The following is a 23,182-nucleotide window of genomic DNA, read 5'->3' on the forward strand; positions in this document are numbered from 1 at the left end:
CAGAACGCACTTCTCAGCCTACTATGCAAGGCCCGATTTGCCTAATAAGCTAAGTTTTCATGATTAAATGTTTTTTTCGACCACCTAACCTACCTAACCTAACCTAACCTAACTTTTTCGGCTACCTAACCTAACCTAACCTAACCTATAAAGATAGGTTAGGTAGGGTTGGTTAGGTTCGGTCGTATATCTACGTTAATTTTACCCCCAGTAAAAAAAATTGACCTCATACATAATGAAATGGGTAGCTTTATCATTTCATAAGAAAAAAATTAGAGAAAATACATTAATTCAGGAAAACTTGGCTTATTAGACAAATCGGGCCTTGCATATTAGGCTGAGAAGTGCGTTCTTGCTACTAGGTACGACATATATATATATATATATATATATATATATATATATATATATATATGACCTATATCTTTCTTTATATTTCAGGGACTCCCAGCAATGGCCGACCTGAAGAGGACATGAGGACCTGGAGGTGAGACTCTGGACCGCAATATTGGCATGAAAGGGAAAGGAAGGAAAGGAGACTAGCCTGACAAAGGGTATGGGGGGAGAGGGGTAAGATAAAGGGAATTGTAAAGGGATTAAGATGGGGAAAGAAGAAGCAATAGCTGCTCGATAGGGAGCTAGAACGAAGGAAGGAAAAGGGAAAGTTGGAATAGATGGGGTAAATAGATAAGAGGTATTTATTGTTAGAAGTCTGTGCTTTTGTGTGATATGTTAGCTTAAAATATCAGAAGTACATAATTATAATGAAATAACTCTATTGATAATAGCAGGTAAGTGGCACAAGTATGAGAATGAGTTAGTCAATGATTGAGTCACGGAGTGAGTCAATATGTGTGTGTGAGTCAGTAAGTGAGTGAACCGAAATACAAACGTGAATAATGTTTATAATATCATGAAAAGGTTCTCCAGATCCATGAAGAAATCCTCAAGGGCCGTGACGAGGATTCGAACCTGCGTCGAATCTCCAGATCCTCCATATGTTCCAGATCCGTATTTATTGTATTAACCTGACATAACCCGGTGGCTATAACACCATTAACAGTAGCATACTACCTCTGATGCTAGTATGATATTACTGGAAATATACCTTGTGCAATTTCGGAAGTGAAATGTAAGACACTATTCATACATTTTTTCTTCTCTCTAGTTTGTTATGAGACACCGTTACTGTGCATCTTGTTAATGCTTAATTAGGCACAATTGAAATTGCCATTATCTGTATATTTATAGATTCACATCGTGTTTCTTTTGTTATACAAGAGATGCAAAAAAGGGTAGGAATGGCTTCTTTCTCTTTATCAATTTTTACCCAATCAGAGACAAGGACAGACCCAAACATCGCTACTTTTCTTTCTTGTCGTATGTGTGAGATGTTTTATTTGTTATCATCAAGTTATTGTGACTGTTTCTCTGAATACAATTGTGTGAATACAATTTGAGTTAACTGTTGCAGCAAGTCGAAGATTCACTGCAGATATTGGTACTATTTAAGGAATATCCAATGCATAGTAGGCACTCAAGGCTCTTATTTAGACGGTTTTCTGATGTGTGTGTACTCACTTAGTTGTACTCACCTAGTTGTACTAACCTAGTTGTACTTGCGGGGGTTGAGCTCTGGCTCTTTGGCCCCGCCTCTCAACTGTCAATCAACTGGTGTACAGATTCCTGAGCCTACTGGCTCTATCATATCTACATTTGAAACTGTGTATGGAGTCAACCTCCACCACATCACTGCGTAATGGATTCCATCTGTTAACTACTTTGACACTGAAAAAGTTCTTTCTAACGTCCCTGTGGCTCATGTGGGTACTCAGTTTCCACCTGTGTCCCCTTGTTCGCGTTCCTCCCATGTGTGTGTGTGTGTGTGTGTGTGTGTGTGTGTGTGTGTGTGTGTGTGTGTGTGTGTGTGTGTGTGTGTGTGTGTGTGTGTGTGTGTGTGTGTGTGTGTGTGTGTATGTGTGTGTGTGTGTGTGTGTGTGTGTGTGTGTGTGTGTGTGTGTGTGTGTGTGTGTGTGTGTGTGTATGTGTGTGTGTGTGTGTGTGTGTGTGTGTGTGTGTGTGTGTGTGTGTGTGTGTGTGTGTGTGTACTCACCTAATTGTGCTCACCTAATTGTGCTTGCGGGGGTTGAGCTCTGGCTCTTTGGTCCCGCCTCTCAACCGTCAATCAACTGGTGTACAGATTCCTGAGCCTATTGGGCTCTATCATATCTACATTTGAAACTGTGAATGGAGTCAGCCTCCACCACATCACTTCCTAATGCATTCCATTTGCTAACTACTCTGACACTGAAAAAGTTCTTTCTAACGTCTCTGTGGCTCATTTGGGTACTGTGTGTGTGTGTGTGTGTGTGTGTGTGTATGTGTGTGTGTGTGTGTGTGTGTGTGTGTGTGTGTGTGTATGTGTGTGTGTGTGTGTGTGTGTGTGTGTGTGTGTGTGTGTGTGTGTGTGTGTGTGTGTGTGTGTGTGTGTGTGTGTGTGTGTGTGTGTGTGTGTGTGTGTGTGTGTGTGTGTGTGTGAGTGTGTGTGTGTGTGTGTGTGTGTGTGCCTACGAATGCAAGTAAATATTATATCACCTTTTCGCAAAACTGGGGTGTAAACCTAAATATTTTCGTCAATCTGAAATGTTTCTTTTTTTTAACTTTTCTGCTAATTTGCAAACTTTTATATCCACTACAATGTCTGTAGCTTCCTGCTGTTGACAGAGTGTGGTGCTAGCGTGTAGCAGTTGACGCCATTGTGTTTACACTGCTTCTTCATGGTGGTTCGTTCGTGAATCGGCGCTGGATCCCAGTGACGTCATATTAATACATTTGATATAAAACATCTAATTCTAATAACATTTTTTATAACAATTGTAATAAATTCAGTTCTGTGAAATAAAAATGCAGTGATAAAGCAAATATTTAAATTAATAAATAAAACTCCAATCTTAATATAACATAGGGTATTTATGTCTTCCATCGAAGGGTACAAACTCGAGTGCTCACCACGAACAAGCCCAGTGTATTCCTTGCAATAAACCTTCTTCATTTTCCCCCCTGACAGCTCTTGGCATCTTCTGAACCGTTCGTGCATGGTGCAGACGGAGGCGGATTTTCAATGTTTACATGTGATGTTGACTTGCCCTGTCAAGAGATCAGAAAACAATTTTCTAACTCAAATATTATATATATATATATATATATATATATATATATATATATATATATATATATATATATATATATATATATATATATATATAATCCAAACATACGATTCAAAAATGCTCCCAAGAGACTTAAATCTGGAAACGGGTTTCTATAGGTGTTTTCTGAAATAAAATGCACTTCACCAGACCCATGATAAAACGTTAATATATGAAGAAATAATTTGTAAAGTTCTTAAAGTTCGTAAAGGTTTTCGAGTCAAAATTACAGAGCAGTCCAAGTCTAATCTCTTGAATGAGTCAGGCAGGTCACCATATCCTTCTCTTGCAGCAAGATACGTGTTTATGTGATCGTTTCCTCGTGTCTCATCAACAACATCACCAGAAGCATACCACATTAATCTTTTCTACATTGTCACCATCTTCATCATCATTGTCATCCGTCGCAATCATTATTACCCGTTTTCGTTATATTTACTGTATTTAAAACCACTTTTGTTTAGGATTGTTGATTGTTTTGTATCGTATTGGGCTCTGAAAATCCACGTGTTAAGCTGTGTGTTAAGTTGTGTGTAAAGTCGTAAATAAAGCTTTGTGTACAGTTGTATATGAAGTTGTGTGTACATTTGTTTATAATGCTGTGTATGTGTACTCTACTGAACGGATGATCACATTCTCAACCTCATCACCACCACCACTACCATCGCTACTATATAACTACAACCATAACTAGTATCATTAAAATCACTACACTCACCACCATCACCACTATCACCACTATCTACACTAACATTAATTTGGTGTACGCAATAGAGACAAGCTAGAATAACTTTAAAACAATGAATTGGGTGTAAGAAGTACTTTGCGAAAACAAATCATCACATTCAGTCAGAAGTTGAACTGAAAGAACTTAAGATGAGGCCCCAAAAGGCTCGATCCGAAGACCATTGCCGATCCCTATTTATACTATTTTTCTACACAATAGATTTAGGTCATTAATGTCAATGATCGAAGATGATTAACGCCAATGAGTAATAACTGATGCGGCCTGCAAATAACTATATAATAACTGATGCGGCCTGCAAATAACTACAGAAAGACCTTGACCAACTCATGGAGTGGGAAGAAAGATGGGAAAGTAAGAAAGGTGACCTGGAGGAATGAACTCCATAAGGTGTAAGCAATTACATAAATCAAAAATAGAAAAAGGTTGTAAGAGTCGATGTTATTACGACACAAAAGGCTCATATATGCAGGATAACACCAGCTGACAAACAATAAGATGGCAGATGAAAAGATAGCAAATAATATTACAAGACAGCCTAAACTGCCTTCGTAAGGCCAATCCAAGAATATGCAGTAACAGCCTGGAACTAGAAAAGTGGAAAGAAATATAACATGATTTAAACCAGAGCTAAGATGGCTGAGCTATTGGCACAGGATACGAGATCTAAATATCATAACCCAACAAGTGAGAAGAACAAGAAGGAGAGTATATGAGAATTTTTGATCACTACATACAAGATACTGATGGAAATGACCCCATCTTAGAGTTGAGAGAAAGCTAGACATCAGGACACAGGTGGGAGTCGGAAACTCAAATGCGGAAAGGAAAAAAATGGAAATGTTAATTTCCTGTAGAGGCAGTCAACAAGTGCAATGTACTGAAAGAAGTAGTCTTGAAAGCCATCTCCATCCACACTTTTAAGGGCAGAATTAACAAAGAACTTTAATGTCACAAAAATTAAGATCAAACACCTTGGGTACAGCAAGGTTAGTAGGTGGGATATAATCAAAACCTCACCTTCTTTAATTCCTGTTAGTTAAGCACTTTTATGTAAACACCACAATTACCTCCACCACCACCATCACCACAGCCCGTTCCCTCACCACCACCATCACCACCACCGCCACCACCATCATTATCACCACCACCAGTAACGTTTAGTGATCGTTCTGTCATCGTAGTCTTACTATCACTGTTAATGTTGTGTATCAGAACTTTACTTTGCATTGAGTTCATGTGTGAAACAACTGATGATCTTTACATTGCAGTAAAGTTGCCAGAAACAGCACGATATGTTTGCTTTTCTGTAATTTGTTTTCTCTGTTTTTCACTCTTTCTTAAATTACAATTTTCTCCCCTTCCCTCCCCCCACCCAACCCCCTCTTCCTCCGTTCGTGATCCCCCTCCTCCGACGGCTGTGCGTGTCTGTCGTGCCTTGTGGTGTCAACTGCTACTGCGCCGCCTGCCTCTCCGCCACCCGTACACATCTCCCAAATCATTCTCCTTTCGTACTTTTTCTCTCTTTCTTTTAAATCTCTCTCTCGTGCGTGCTCTCACTTTTGTAATTTCTGTGTTTCTTTCTTACGCCTGTGTTTGTGTTCTTCACTATATATGGTGTTTTGCTTTTTCCTGTTTATTGGCGTTTTCTTGATCATCTTCTGTTGCTTATCTCGTTATTTTTTTCGACATTCTGTGGCTATTCTCTTCCTCATTCACTAATTTTCCCTCGCATCTACGCCACCAACTGTCTCCCCCTCGGCTCCTGTCATCTCCTGAAACCATCACACTATCCTCAAAACCATAACAACTTCTATCTTCATCACTCCTGCCACCACTCAACTACCGGACAACAACACCAATCCGGTCGACACCATGCTTCCTATCCTGAAATCCCCACCTTTTCTTACTATCAAAACGTCTGCTACCAACATCATTACCATGCCACCACCACCACCACCACCACCTCCCTCTTCCGCCACCACTTCTGCCACCGCCGTGTGGTGAAACAGCGGTAGCGGAGACGTGTCCTCCGCCGACCTGGGGCCAAGTCAGGTCGTTCCCAGGGGCTATAGGGAGATTTTAACAGGTCAGTAGTGCTGTTTGTCTTCCCTCTCTCTAGCTCTCTCTCTCTCTCTCTCTATCCCTTTCCTAAATCTTTCTAACTCACTATTTTTTCACCTTCTATACGAACTATCCCTGTTAATATTATAACAGCAGACCACTGAATCTCTTGTACATAACTCGAGGGCAGTAACAAAAAGGTAACTATTATTTAGACTTTTATCGTTTTTTATGAGATGAAAATTTGGCTTTCTGTCTCTGTAAATAACAATTGTTCCCGTGTATTGAGCAGTGAGAGAGGTCTCACTGTGCCTTTAAATAAAGCACTTGAATCTATACTTGCGAAGTCTTAGTAAATAGTTGCACTTATTTTTGTAAATAGACAAATATACGCATACTCTTGCAAATTTAAAGACGTAAATAAGTCTATTTCTTCAAATTATATAATTATAAATTTATTTGCCAGCATGCATTGTTCTTGACTTAAGTATGACAATAACTCCCCATGTGTGTATCTTTTTTAACAATTTATTAATTATTCCTTATTTATAGAACAGTTGAATACACCAATACAAACATTAGTAATAAAAAAATAAAATGGGTCTGTATTTCAACTAGAAAGTTCAGTCAAACAGTTAACCACCAAATTTCCATAACTGCTTGTTTAATGGGCAGTTTGCAAATATTGATATGCGCTTCGCTAGGGAAACATTCGGTGCTTTTGCATGGCGGGTGTGTATGTGCTTTTTCCCAATTACAGCACGCGGATACAGTCTTCAGTATTTTTTTCCATATCGCTTCACTCGTGAAAATACTGTAGCTGTCAGTATTTGAAGTTCTGAAGTAGTGTGACTGTCAATATTTTAAGCTCAAGCTCTAAAATAGTCTCGCTTTTAACATGGTAAACTTTGAAACTCTAAAGTTCTCTGGGTGTTAGCATTTAAAATTCTAAGGAACACTGTTAGAATCTTGATGGTTAACGTACTGTGCCTATTAGTTCTTAGAACATTGAAACCTGGGATGGAAATAAGAAGAAATGTTTTCGCTTTATTAAGTAATGCCTTTATTGAAGTTATTTCACTATGTTCTAGAGGCTGAAGACAGTCGGTTCTTTGGATATTTGTACCATTAACTACTGATAACTGAAGATACAGGTAGCAATGGAAACTGGCAGACTTTATTACTGATATCAGTGGAAACTGGTCGGTACTGAATACAAATTATTCATTTTAGCTGCTGGTATCTTTAGGTACGGATTTAGGTTAGTGGTAATTGTGATAACGAAATTATAAGGCTTCTAGATGTTGTAACTAGCAGTTTAGGGTACCAACAGCAATTGGTATTTGTAGTTATGAGTACCCAATTTTTGGAATTGGGTACTGGGAGATTTGTGTACTATTTATTATGAATATGGTACGTTGTGGGAAATAGTAACAGTTGTCACTGGTAGCTGTGGGTACTAGCAGCTTCATGTACTGAAAATTATATGACATTGAGAGCAGCTGTGCGTACAGAGATCAGTTGGGGATACTGATAGCAGCTATGTGTCCTGACAACAGTTCTGGGTACTAAAACAGCATTGGGTATGGCATCAACTGTGGGTAATGACAGGAATTTTGAGTGCTGACGCCAGCTTGGGGCATTACTTGCTGTTTTAGGTACTTACAACTGATATATATATATATATATATATATATATATATATATATATATATATATATATATATATATATATATATAAATATATATATATATATATATATATATATATATATATATATATATACATATATATATATATATATATACAACTTATTATATATTGACAACATGTTTTGAGAACTTACAGCAACTTTAGGCACTTAAAGAGCTTTGGGTACTGACAACTTTCAGCAATAACAACTTACTGATATTGAAAGCTTTCAGTAGTATCATTTTGCGGGCATCGGAAGCTATTATATTTGACAGCTTCAGGGTGCAAACAGCTTTGGAAATTGACAGCTTGGAAGACTATTATTATAGGCATATAAAAGGTGCTTCTAGGTGGTTACAGTGTGAGTAATTACGCTGAAGGATGACAGCTCTGGATCTTATATCAACAGCTGTTCAATAGTTTAAACCTAAGTACTTACCGAGATATTAAATTTTTACTGGAAATTATTTCAATAGTTTACAGTAATTAAAGACTGGTTTTACGATACTGTTTCCCTCTTTATCTAAAACAGTACAAAAAAATCCATCATATATATATATATATATATATATATATATATATATATATATATATATATATATATATATATATATATATATATATATATATATATATATATATATGTATTCTTGCATTGCTGTACTTCCTTAAGCAACACTAATCTTTCCCTGAATAAACTGCTCTGCAGTTGTTTTTTATGACAATTACCAGCTATATTCTCTGATTTTCTCTACTCTTAAGTCTTGCATTATTCATTATTCTAAGATATCTGACAGTATCTTAAAACAATTTTCACCTAGATATCGGACTTAAGGTGTGTTCATTCGAGTTTCGAGACAATTAAATTAATACTGTAGGCAGTAACACTGTATAATGCAGGAGTACTGTTTTCTCACATATTATGTTTTGAGAGATCCCTTCCCTCCTATATAAATACTGTAAGCTACTTCACTTAGATGAGAGCTTTAATATACACTGCTCTTAATGGCTTATGACAGCTAATGTAATGTAGATCACTGTTTTGCTACGCACTAGAAAGTTAATTCCTGTAAGTATTTACAAATATTTTCTGTTATTATTAGCTATTCTTAAAGCACTTTCCTTTATATTAGAACACGTAATTTACTTACATATTAATAGCTTTCCGTTCCTATGCACCTTCATTGCAATTTTATTTTTAATTATTACGACTTTGCACTGCACTGTAATTTATACTTAGATTTATCATTCACATATTTATCTATATGCATTTAGCTATAACCACCTTATACTTGCAATTAGATTGTTAAATTGTTACATTGTCCTGTCTTCAAAAACAGCTCCCAAATGAACTGAAAGGTAAAGTTGAATTTCAGCAGACTACAGAGTTGTTGCTTCGTTTCTCTGTGTCCTTCTCCAAGCATCCAATTCATAATAGGATGACTGTTTTACTTAGACTCCTTAAACCCCTCCCCAAGTTCTATCGTGATGCAATGTTGTCCTGTCAGATATTTTTGTTGGTATTTTTTGTAGTGTCGGCTCATTGTGTCTTTTTTTGAGAAATGGGACACAATCGTGATATTTCTGAGATGTGTGTGTGTGTATATATAAATATATATATATATATATATATATATATATATATATATATATATATATATATATATATATATATATATATATATATATATATAAATATATATATATATATATATATATATATATATATAAATATATATATATATGTATATATATATATATATATATATATATATATATATAAATATATATATATATATATATATATATATATATATATATATATATATATATATATATATATATATATATATATATATATATATAATGCTTTAAGCAGATCTAGATAGATTGTTTTAGAGTCTTAGAACTAGAGAGATAGACAACGATGGAATATATTTATTTAATACTTGTAGATAATTATTTTTCTTATACATATCATCAATGTAAAAACCAAATTGGCATGACGTAATTTTAACATAATATTTAAGGCATTTTTATGAGCTTTGATGTGTTTGTGACCAAAATCTTAACATTATGAATTCTTTCTTCTATTTTAAGCCATAGTTTAAATTCTTTTGCCTAATCCTGAACTCCTAACGTTGTCTTATACCAGATAACAATCATACAGATTCGTTTGATAATTCTTAATTTATCAAAATTATTTCAGATTACTTAGGCTAGTGCCAGAAACTTAAAAACAATTACCAGGATTTCCCTCAACTTTTTATCATAGCTCAATTATTTCTTCATGTTAATCTTCAATATAAATACTCCTGAAATTTGCTTAAAAATATTGTTTTTTTTTATTTCTAAACCTAACAATCATTCTTCAGGAAAGTGCATAACATATCTTGGATATATTGTATCCCAAGATCTAAAATATTACCGTTATTAATTCCTTAAAAATAATTTCACATTCAGATATCTCATTCTTACATCCCCTTGCCATATCCTGGCACCTCTGACTGTCAGCCTCAGACCACTTACGTCCTAATTATTTTTGACCTAGAATATCGCCTGAAATGATTTCATATCACACATCGTCTTTAAATTATTATCTTTAGCTTCCCTAGACTTATCTAGTCACTATAACAAAACCCCTCTAGTTTCTTTTTAATATACCAGCGCAATAAAAAAATAATTCCTTCACATTCTTTGAATCCCAACAACGCATTAAACAGCTTAAGGTTCCTTAATTTCTTCCCTGCACCTGAAATCGTCTCGGCAATTCCTTTATGCTGTCTATCAAGTTGTTGTCTTCAACTCTGTGTAAATATGGCCATCTTTAGCCTGAATTGATTACACAGTTCTCCAAACAATCTCTCTCTTTCTCTTAGCTTCCCTCCAAAGCCTGCTAAATTGTTTATGCTTCTTTTTTCCCACTCTGGTTAGTTCCTGAATTACTTTCAGGAGAGAGTTCCTGAGAGAGAACCTTCTCTCCTCTTTTTCTTGGTATTTATTTCCACTATTTTAGCGCACTTTAGGTGACAATTAGACTTTTTCCACGGTTCTATATATCTCTTTTAACTTATTTAACTATCTCCTTTACACATCGGAATTCAAGTACATTAACATCATCGTTTGTTAACTTCCGTCTTTATCATAAACACTAGCAGAGTGTTTATGATAAAGCCTCCCATCGGCACCTGTCTCTCCCACTCACCGCTTCCCTTCTCTCACCATTGTCTCTAATACACCGATTCCCTTCTCTCTCCCACGACCACCTCTCCGACACCGGTTAACTTCACTTCCTTCACAGATGACTTCACGCTCGGGGAGATCCACCTGGAACTTACGCTGACCAAGGGCCAATTGGAGGTCGAAGTCAGCTGCGCCAGGGGACTCCCCACAGCCGCATCGGGTCAGGAGCCAGGTGGGTTCATAGATCTACAAAACATATATTGATCAGGTTCCTAGCAGGATAGTTCTTGGAGCCTTGGAAGGACATACTTAGTTACCCTTTATCAAGATTTGTTGACCCCTTCTGTTGATCAGCGACTGACAATATATTTGCTTTAACTTTAGGAGAATGGGAAAGGCATGATCAGTGAGTCATTAACAGGATTACATAACCGTTTTATGGAGATGGTTCTGACAATATGTTTCATGGAACCCCGAATGTCTGGAAGAAAATGTTCAGTGATCCTCAATATATCTATTTAATGAATCAGTTAAACTCTGGTGATTTGATGTTAAATTTGCGTAACCTTGAAAGGTATCGCACATTTAATAGACTACAAAATATAGAGCGGGGTTCTATGATAGCTCACATTACATTTGCCAAGTTCACATTTATGCTCATATGAAGGTAAAATTACAGCTCATTTCCTAGTCAATTGCTGCAATTGTCTATCACATGCCTGTGCTTATATATAAAAATTACACGCCAATACAGCAGCTAGCTATAATTTTTAATAGTATAAACTGGCGGTAAAAAATACAACAAATACTTTCCTTAAAGTAGTGTTCATTTCAAATTCGTGTACCCAATTATGAATCACAGAAAACGCAGGCAAACACATAGAAAATGGTCACGTTGTACAATATAGCTAACAGCCACTAAGAAACTCTGAATAAAAACGGAATCTGAATAAATTTAACTATACACATATATATATATATATATATATATATATATATATATATATATATATATATATATATATATGGGGGGAGAGGGGGAAAAGAGAGTGAATGGGGGAAAGCCCATTGACTCATCCTCTCCTCTTTATTTTTCCCCCAATCATTTTTATTGATGTAACTCAATACAAATTTTATTCATCCGTGTGTTATCGTATATATATGAGATAATCTAACACATAGTCCCCCTTTCCGGTTACTAAAAGAATATTCTTAAAATTACCACACTCCTTATCTCCTCATCACATTCACTGTCTCTTCAGAACACTCACGGTCTTCTCGACACTCATGATCTCCTCACTTCACCCACGATCTCATCATTACTCTCTCGGTCTCTTCCTGCAGACACCTACGTGAAGACATACTTGAAAGAAGGTGATCGTCGCTTGCAGAAACGCAAGACGAAAGTGACGCGTCACTCACGCGAGCCGAGGTACCACCAGAAGCTGCGCTACGCCGCCCACGACGCCCTCGGTCGCACCCTCTTGGTCATGGTGTGGGAACGACAGAGGGGCTTCGAGCACAACATCGGCATTGGAGTAGCGGAGATCAGTCTGAGCAAGCTGGAGCGGGGGGAACAGTCCTTGAATGGTTGGTATCGGCTTCTACCCGTCAGTAGCGTCGTGAGGGTCGACTCAGATTCAGGGGACAGTGTACGCTAGTGGTCAGGAACGCCACACTCCTCCAACTATAGACTCATCCCAATGCTTGCCTCAGCTTTGGCCACTCATGTCTACGTCATGATCCCGCCAAATTAGACGTTGGATACGCCTGCTTACGTGATGACCACTTCCAATTAGATCATGGCCATGCTCATGGCCTACCTAAGATCTGTATCTGTCAACTTAGGTCATTGCTAAGTTTTGGCCACACCTAACTTGGCTACGTCAAACCCTTGGGTAGGTTGAGGGGCAACTTGGGGCAGCGTGATGGGAAGGATGGGAGGGAGGGCGGACATCTCTGGAAACTAGGCATATATAATAATTTGAAATGAAAAATGTGCTGAAGGGGACAATCATATATATATACAAAACTTTCTACTCAAATATGATCTAACAAGAAAATGTAATACCATTAAAAGACAAACTTAATCAAAGACAGAGGGGCCTTCATTTGAGCTAATTTTCTACTTATGTAACGCCTTTACACACGCAGAAGGCTTCCTCTGGCAAATAGAAAACGAACAAATCACACACGACTCTGCGCAAGCAACACAAGAAGAGAAAACCAAATATACCATTATAGAAATATTATAACCTTCAAGAGGTTCAACCCTCACAGGCCTTGAGTAACGCTTGAATTGTCACACACCTTTCCCACACACACAAATGTCACATACCTGTCACACACATACACACACACAGGTGTCACAAACCTGCCAAGTGATATATGGAATTTTACCAAAAGCGTGCTTGCTACATCCAGGTTAAATATTGTATGGTATAATAAAAATACATTTAACTATCACTACTGCATCTCTAGCGAGAACGTTTTTATACCTCGAAGTGATAAAATGTTTTCAGTTAAAACAGACCAAACATGCTGAGGTTATTAAGAAAAGTGTTAAAGTGAAAATTAATAGATGTTTTTACAGATAAAATGCGAATCAGGCATTACTCAATGAGGTTGTTATTGCAGTCTAATGGTGACAGTGTGGTTGGGCTTCGTGCAAGCTCTCTGGTTTAAGACATATGGCGAGTTGTCAAGGTTCTTGTGAGTCGACAGGGCTTCGATGAGTCGTTAGGGCTTTAATGAGTACTCATGGGATTGGCTGGGTCGTTAAGGCTTTAGTGACTCGTCATGGCTTTGACAAATCGTCAAGGCTTTGGTAACTCTTCAGGGTATTTGGTGAGTCGACAGGGCTTTGGTGTGCTGTCAAGGCTTGATGAGTCGTCAAGGCTTTAGTGAGTCGTTAGGGCCTCGATGAGTCGTCAAGGTTTCGGTGAGTTGTCAAGGTTCGCTATTGTCTCAAATCACTGGCAAATCAGCAAAGGTTTTATCATCAGCAAACCTTACACAAGCGCTGTGATTCAGGTCAACAAAGAGTCGAAATAGTCTGGCGAATCAGCGAGGCATCTTCCCCCTCACCATACACACCAAACATGAAACACAGACTTCTTTAATGGTGACTCGCAAACAAACACAGTCGAGGTGGCGCGCCAATCAGGACCTGCAAGCAAACACAGATGGAGGGGGAGGGGCGCTCCAATCAGGACCTGCAAACAAACACACTTACAGTGGCGCGCCAGTCAGTCCTTGCTTGTCTGCTGCCTCCTGGAGAGACCTGAAGTGGAATCTTCAGAATATAAATTACTGATCGTATCAAGGGATAAACTGAATCCCGCAACCAATGCGAGCTTGAGACTCGAGCCAAGAGATGTTATTACCGTCTTTCTCCTTTCAGTCATTCAACACGTATGGTTGTGTGTAGTGATAACTAGGACGATGTCTTGTCTTTAATCTGTGTGTTTAGAAGAGAGAGAAAAATAATTTGTTTTCTCTCATAGTGACCTACTGACATTGCCTTCTTTTTTACGATGTCGATTTAATGCATTTTCTGAATGCTGCTTAGCTATGACATATGGATATTTTTGTTATGGACTAGGCCCCCAGCGAGGGCACATGTGCCCACTACACATACAATGCTACTTACTATTTTTTTTAGAGGGAACTGAGTGTAGATTTATTTTCACTATTTCTCGTTAGAAGTAGTATTTTGTTTAAATCATCCATTGTGGATTTTCCAAAAGGTATCTTAAACCTGTATTGTAAAATAACTACTGATTTTCTCCTAACAAACCGGACCTAAATATCATTCTTTCTGCCTTGCATCTTTAAGAAAAAAAATTGCGAGTGTTTCTCTTGAACTTTGAAGCAAACATGTGTTTCGGAATATTTCGGTAGATATAGCTTAAATGTTTGTTAATAAATACCATTTGTGTGTTTTCTGGTTGCCAAACACTTGTGTACGACAATCACGATTCTTTGTGTATAATGAGATGTAAGGACACAACCTTTTAGCATTATTAGGTGGACTCGTAATATTATTACTATGACTTTCTTTTTCTTAAGAATGGTGCCACTAAGAATAATGTTCCCTTGAGAATTATGCCACTGAGGATGATATTCTTAAAGAATAAAACAATAAAAAACTATTTAACTTGGAAATAATGTCACAGAAGGAATTGTTCCTAGGAATTAGGTACCCTGGGAATGTTTCTGCTGGCAGCAATTTACTTTACTGACATCAAGGTGTATAGCTGCAGAATTATCAATTAAATTTTCTTTATTTATAACATTCCTTAATGATATGATTGTCAGCTTAGCAATGTGCATCAATAAGGTTAACTAAAAATATTATATCACTTGGATACGACTCCATAAAATAAAGTAAGAGATATGATAGTTTTAGATAGAAATACAGAAAATGATGACACATAATGTAATTAATAAAGAAAGGCATAAGAGAATAATACCACTGGCAAATGTATCAAAGATAACAGAATCATTTCATTGGAGATTTACACCTAAGAATGATGTCTCTGGGGATGATAAGACAGTATGCTATCGTTGATGACAGGTCATAAGAATGATTCCACGTTGCAGAAGATGGTGAGAGACAGTTGACGTAATTAGATTAGGATTATATATAATTGAATATTTTGTGGTTTTCATTAAAAAGTAAAAAATAAACAATATCATGAGTTCAAATTACATTGGTACAAGAAACATGTAAAGCTTAGTTAAGATTTAGTTAATTACATTTTACAAGTAAATGAGGAGAGATTATTAAGTGCTTGAGGTTCATGTATTTGCTTAAAATGATAAATATTAATCAATTAATCAGACATATGGATATGAGAGTTTTGTTAAAATGTTTTGTTTTGTTAAAATAAATTCCTTAAATAAATAACAACTTCTAAACTATCATATTCAAGAGCTAGATATGTTCCTCGATATTAAACACTAATAAATTATAAGAAGCTTTATCTCTCGAAGTTACTTCTCTAAATATATTAACGCAATACAAAATGCCTATTATAGAACAAATTCTAAATACAGTCAAAATTTATTTGATGAATAAAATCGCTTGAGGTATATGTATAGTCAAAATTATACAAAATAATACATTCTGGTTTATATCATAATACTAAAGTATATTGAATTTGCATAAATTCCTTAGGCTCATCCAAACAACGTACGTTTTATTACGCTAATTTATAAAATGCTATACACACATGAATCACTTCTCTAATGGCTTCACCCAAGTACTACAATTGAAATCATTACCAGCAGAACCAAAACACATTAACTCATCCTAGCCTAATCCAAACTGTCATGAAAATTATAATACAAAACAATAATCATTTGTATTCTAGAAAAAAACTGTATTTTGAATTACATCATTCGAAGGACAACATCTTTAATCAGCATGGTTATGGAATGCTTTACAGTTGTTACAGTTTTAATTCATAAAACTGTATTGTATTATTTGTATAGATTTGTATTATTTCCATTACAATGTTTGTCAAAGGATAACATTCATCATAAAATTAGGATTTACAAAGGATATTATTTATCAATAAACAATGTCCAAAAGTTAATGTTTACCAGAGGATAACATTAGTCAATTAATAATGTAAATGGAAGGATAGTATTTGTATCCTTTCATTACCATTAATTAAAGGATACAAATTAACATTAATGAGAGGATACATTAACATTAAAACATTTTCATTCCTTGGATAAACATAATGGAATATGTTAATCCAAGGAAGATGTCTTTGTCATAATAATTTGCTTAAATTATAATTTTTTTGAAGTGTTTGCAAAGTGAGCATTTTTGTCGAAATGTAATGAGTATGAGAGAATAACATCAGTCAATGAATTCAATTTATTAATTATATTGTTTGACAAAGAATAATGTGTGTCAAGGGATGACATTTGTTAAAGAATAATGTTTGTGAAAGAATGATGTTTTGTCAAAGAATAAAGCTAAAGAGAATTTTAGAGGTTCCAATTCGAATATATTTATTTTGAAGGGTAGTTATAACCATGATACTTTTGATTTATATCGCATGGTGAGTAGTGTTAGAACCTTAATTGTGTGATAAGGAGACAGGATCAAACTCAACATGATGCCTTTTGGAGATGACTATCTGGTCGCCTCGTTGCCATGGCGAGTATGTTTCTCAGCCTCCGAGCATCCTCCCTTTTTTCCTTACAAGCTCCTCCAGAATATTCAAAACGCGTTCATGAATGTATATTTTTTTATGTACTACGGCTTATGGCCTAAGACAGAGTTTTGTTCCTCTGTGAGAGATCTGTTTCTTGTTCTTGTTCTTGTTCTTCTTCCTCTTCTTCTTCTTCTTCTCCTTCTCATTCTCTCAATTTGTATTTTACTCATCTCTAATATATTCCTTTCCTGTTATTAGTTATTCCTTAGTGCTGATTTGTCGTTATATCTTTCCCGTTATTCACCTTTGATAGCCGTTCATTTCCTGTCATTTTCCTATAATCTTCAGCTAACAGTGTCGAAGTCCAGAAGCCATTCTGGACATTCTTACACGTGAAGCTATTCTGTTTCTCATCGGTCATTGCCTTGCATCTCCTGCCTCCGCGTAATTTCAATTAGAACTACACTTTTCCTCTCACTTTCAAGATTTCAACAGTGTTCCTCGTGTACTGTGGCTCACCGCTATCATTTCTCTCCTGTCAATAACGTCACTCAGTCTTCAGGGCCACTACTAAGAGCAGCTCAATCTCATCGTCACGGTCACTCCTTAAGCTCCACACTTCTCCTCTCCTTTGCGTGTTCCCGGAACATCATTGCTTCTCTTCTGCACGTGCTTCACATCATTATTGCTATAAATATAATGGTTATGTCTTCCCCCATGCAAAATGACATTGGATACTAACTAACACTAATGGATAAAATACTTTTTATCCTATTATTTATTTTCATCACGTATTCCAAAACATTATTTCTCCTCTACGTCATATGTTTCACACTATCATTACTCCCTCTCCCTAGTGTTACTCGGTTTCATTCCTGCCTCTTCCTAGTGTTACTCAGTTTCATTATTCACCCTCTTGTTTCAAAACATCATCACTCTGTTCAGTGTTTGCCAGGTCCTCACTCGCTCTAGTGTCACACAGCATCATCACTCGCTCTAGTGTCACACAGCTTCACCACTCGCTCTAGTGTCAAACAGCATCACTTCTCGTCTCTCTCAAGTTTATTATTGTACCTTTTTTTATCTAAAGTTCTCTTAGTCGTGACAACTTTTATTCATTGAACACACCTTATTTTATGTGACACTTGTATATGGATTTCTTAGGTCCCATTGATGGATTTTTTAAGCTTTTTCGTATAGATTTCATGACGTCCTTCTTCTGTAGCCATGCGGGTTGCCTCTCCATATAAACTACAAAACTAGAGTACGTTTTATGCTTCCTTGATGTATCGGATTTAAAGAATGGTTTATGATCTATTTCTATAATGCTCCTTTCAATTAAGAAATAGGTGGATTAGGTGAATTCTAACTGTCTTGTTTAGAATACATGAGAATCGTTCAACTGTCTAAATGCAAGACTCGAATGACCTTAGAGACAGTTAGTACACCGTCTCCTGTATATTCCATTTGCCTTTCTTGGGCTGTATCCCAACGCACAAAATGCATGCCTCTTATTCTTAATGCTTAATTTGTTCTAAGATATGCCGAGTAAGTGTGTGTTTGTGTGTATGTCGGTGTGTATGAGTGTACTCACCTAGTTGTACTTGTGGGGGGGTTGAGCTCTGGCTCTTTATGTGTGTGTGTGTGTGTGTGTGTGTGTGTGTGTGTGTGTGTGTGTGTGTGTGTGTGTGTGTGTGTGTGTGTGTGTGTGTGTGTGTGTGTGTGTGTGTGCGTGTGTGTGTGTGCGTGTGTGTGCGTGTGTGTGTGTGTGTGTGTGTGTGTGTAAAACCAAGCTTATATGAATATCTTTGTCGATGATCTAGAAAGGATATTCATTCCAAATCTTGGTATACATGTTGTAAGTTTATAGTAAAAATATTAAAAAAAATACACAAAAATACATATAAATGCATAAATACACTCACTTACATTCATACATATATTGGTACATACCCCTGAGCTCAAGCCCCTGTTTTGCGAATTTATTAAATGATTCGAGTCGAGCACCGAAGTGCCGGAGTGGTAGAAGGTGAATTATATTTTGTCAGCCTTGTTATTTTGAAATTTTCTTCATCGCTGATTCCAGAAATAACGCGTGTTTGTACTTGTCGATGGGCTGAGCAACACGATTTGTTGTTCATTTTAAGCATATTGTCACGGTTGTCAATGATGAGTATCAAAGTACGGGTAATGGGTAAAAGGGCTGCGTGTCGCCGTATAATCGACGTGTTACTGGGCTGTGAATCGCTGCAGCATCAATTAGTTACTTGGTTAGATATCGGTGAAGAACCAACGGGGTTACTTGGCTGAGTATATTCGTATGATGAACGGGAAGCATGACGAGGTATCGCTGTAATTGCATCAGGTAACATAGCAAGGCTTCGTGTTTAAAGAAAAGGTTAAAACGCTCAGAAACAGTCAACTCATAGGTAAAATATCAACCTAATATTAGTGTGGTGTTTCACGTGGACAGGCCATGTCTAGATGACATTATTTAACATAAAGAAATATAGTCGACACCAAGTGATATATATGCTCCTAGGTGACACCCAATGACATATTGACTACGTAATACTAAGTGATACACAAGATCCTTTGTAACAGTACCATATAGGCTCATATGTGTCACCTGGAAACAGGTAGAGATATAAATATATATGTTGATAGGTGACACCGATACTCAATTACGTTCTTTGGTGAAACCCAATCCTATTACACTTGATGCTTCCTCGTTTCATTTGAATTACACTCAGCATAATATAGTGCCAATATAACTGTAACGCTAAGTAATAGCTCAGGTATTGTGAAATAACATGGATATTAGGTTACAAGACAATAACATCCGGTAAAAAGTTATTCTTCTGGCAATAAACATCAAAATCGTATTTTTTCAAAACAGCTGCAAAATGGTGCCCATATGTCCAATTGTTGCAAAATGGTACCAAATGTGCTCTAGAGAGCCAAATAACATCTAACAATGTGATGAAAATAGATTACGTCAGGTGACATTAAATGGTATTACCAGTCTATGCTTAATTAAGTGACATTATGGTTGGTAACAGCAGCTGGTGATGTGACGACTAGGTAACGCTGTGATATCATGACTGTTAGGTTACTCCAAGTAGCACCAACGTTGTCGTGTGACTCCAAGTTTGTTTTACTGTATATTCTCTTGGTTCACTAACACAAATACAGTAAATAGAAGGGAAACTGATGGACACACTAAAAAGGTAACTGATTGTTAGTGAAAGTTAATTAATAGGTTGTAACGAGATTTCTTGAGGCATCGAGCCTGCTAGGTGACTCCTTAAAGCACTTAGTCTGCTAGGTGTTGCAATAGACATCTAGTTTACTAAGTGACTCTATGAGGCATCTAGCCTGCTAGATGGCTCTAGGAGGTAAACAGCATTCAAGATGGTTCTAAAAGTTATCTAGTTTGCTAGCTGGCTCCTGGAGGCATCCAGTCTCCTAGGAGACTCCAGAATGCATCTAGTTTGCTAGGTGGCACCATGCGTCATTAGATCTACTTCGTGGCCCCTAGGATACTTTCAGTCTGTTAAACAGCTCCAGGGGCATCTAGTCTGCCAGGAGGCTCTACGAAACAAATAGCCTCTCCATGGAGACTTCAGGTGGTATAGCATACTAGGTCACACTTCTGTGATCCTGATGATTCTAAAATGATACTGTCTACATGCTTCTATGCACTCCATTTCAAGAAGCCTCAAACACTTTCTGATTATACATGAACTCTTATTTTCAAAGTGTGAAAATGACGTTGATATACATGGTTATTCTTCATCTTATCTCTGTTGCTCAAATCTTCTTATTATATGCCTGAGTGAGAGAAGAAGAGAGGTTGTTCGAATAAATGAATGTATCAACTAAATGGTTTTAATTAAATCATAAATATTATTGTGGAAATGTTCATTTTCAATGCCAAAGTAAACAGATTTATTGTACATAACGGTACAGAATGCATTTAAAAATAGTTCTCTTCCCTTATTTGATCACTTTATTATGTAAATAATTCCTCACGCTCTATACTTCACCTGCTCGTCCTCCTTTTTTATTTTTCATTTCTTTATTTCTCTCGCCTTTAATCTTCCACCTTTTGTCACATTTTAATATTCTTCCCATTTCCTCAGCCTTCCTCCATTATGTCTCACTACTGTTCTCCATCTCTTCCCCCCCCTCTTTCTCATTCTTCTCTCTTCATCCTTCTTCATCTTCTTCACTACTCTATTTCTCGAGTTTTGTTTTCAGCTCCCTCATTATCTTCGACTCCTTCGCCATCACACCATCCCTCCCACATTTTCCCTTCGTGAATCTTTTTTTTATTCAAATTTCTATGGCATTTTAGTGTAGATCTGATCAGGAAACACGAACGAGTGCAGTTTTATGTAAAAACAGTCACAATTATTCTTAGAAAAGCCATCTCCATAAGTGTTTTCATAGATTCGGGCAATACAGAGTAACTTTTATATCAACAATTGTATAAGCAAACAAGTTTTCTTGCTAAAACACATCGTACATAGGTAAAAATAACCTGAATTCGCTCATGATAAAGATTAGATAGATAATTCATTAGGATTTCGCGATGCTGTGTTTACGTATCTGACAGAATACTGAAATGGAATGTTATGCAAATCTCCATCGGCGCTCTTACCAATCACAGTTAGAGAAAAGGGTTACTCTGTGAAACTATTGATTGTCTCTCCTCTGGACGAGGTATTCGTTGGGTGCTGTGGCCCGTCTTTTGTCTTCCCTGTAATTAGGTTTAAAAAGGATATATCGATTCCCACACCCACACTTTCACACTTTCACACACACACACACACACACACACACACACACACACACACACACACACACACACACACACACACACACACACACACACACACACACACACACACACACACACACACACACACATATATATATATATATATATATATATATATATATATATATATATAAAATATAATACAAAAGTATTAATATTAAGGGTGGTAGATGGTTTTTGAATGTACTGTAAGCTTGAAATCCTCTGGCATTCTAACAAAAATCTACTTACCATCTTTACAGGACGTTCCATCTAGTTTTCTTTTGCTTTCCTAAGATATTTTAGTGAGTAATCTTCCAGTGGGTGTTCATAGGAGGAGCCTTTTGAACCAGCCACCTTCATGTCCTGTAGTAACTTACTAAAATTTATCGTCATTTACCGACTGTTGCCTTCAAGTTGTCTTTCTAACCAATCTGTGTAAAAAAAAAAATGTTTCCTGTTAACCTACCAACATTGGTGAGTTATTATGTGCACCTTCTTTATATTTATATAAATGAGTATACTATATGTGTGCGTGTACTTTAACATTATCTGTTATGATTCCTCAGCTTTCGTGCTCACCTAGAGACGTGAACGGGAAAAAATGGAGATAAAGTGAAAGTTCGTGAGCTCGCAAGTGTTTTTATATAACAGGGGTCAGATACAAACAAAGATGAGTGTATTGACAGTGTGAAACACGTTCGAATAACAGCAGCTCACGCCCTCAGGTATGCTCAGTAAGTGTCAGCATTAGGGCGTGCCTGTCAGCCGGTAGGTGTATGTCAGCCGGCAAGCGTTTTTGATAACTGGTGAGCATATCTGTCACTTGGAGAGCGTATCTAACAGCCAATGGGAGTGTCTCTCAGCCTGCAGGCTTGTATTTCAACCTTTAACGGGTTTATGTCAGCCAGGGTGTGTATCTGTCTGCCGGTTGGCGTGCTTATCATCTGGTGGGCGTATTTGACAGATGGCGATCGAGTCTATCAGTTGGAGGTCACATCTGACAGTCGGTGTTTTTTTTTTCTCTACCGGTGTGGGGGTTTCTGTCAACCAGGGGATGTGTCTGTCAGCTGGTGGGCTTGTCCTCCTCTGCTCTCAGCAGCAGTCTTCTTTAAAGTATATTTTATTTTCGTTATAATACTTGTTGTTATTTGGTCGCCGCCTTAAGTTCCTCTCGGACAACAATTCCGACTTGGCATTCGAGATGAGCATCGCTACGGGACTGTAGACCGACGTTTTAATGTTTAAGATTCTTCTAACTTTCCCCTCCCCGTTACTTCTTCTAGC

General features: G+C 36.9%; 1 protein-coding gene across 1 annotated transcript in view; it reads left to right on the top strand.

Moving 5' to 3' along the window:
- The window catches only part of Fife (regulating synaptic membrane exocytosis protein fife), a gene marked incomplete in the record, with an annotated part of 325,447 nt that overhangs the window by 300,591 nt on the left and 1,674 nt on the right, over positions 1 to 23,182 (top strand). The window contains 4 exon segments of the mRNA XM_069325246.1: positions 442 to 487; positions 5,967 to 6,043; positions 11,013 to 11,126; positions 12,239 to 23,182. The exon segment at positions 12,239 to 23,182 is cut by the window's right edge and continues 1,674 nt beyond it. Of these exon segments, the coding sequence (XP_069181347.1) occupies positions 442 to 487; positions 5,967 to 6,043; positions 11,013 to 11,126; positions 12,239 to 12,555 (554 nt within the window).

The sequence above is a fragment of the Procambarus clarkii genome, chromosome 2 (assembly GCF_040958095.1).
Source record: "Procambarus clarkii isolate CNS0578487 chromosome 2, FALCON_Pclarkii_2.0, whole genome shotgun sequence".
Taxonomy (NCBI): domain Eukaryota; kingdom Metazoa; phylum Arthropoda; class Malacostraca; order Decapoda; family Cambaridae; genus Procambarus; species Procambarus clarkii.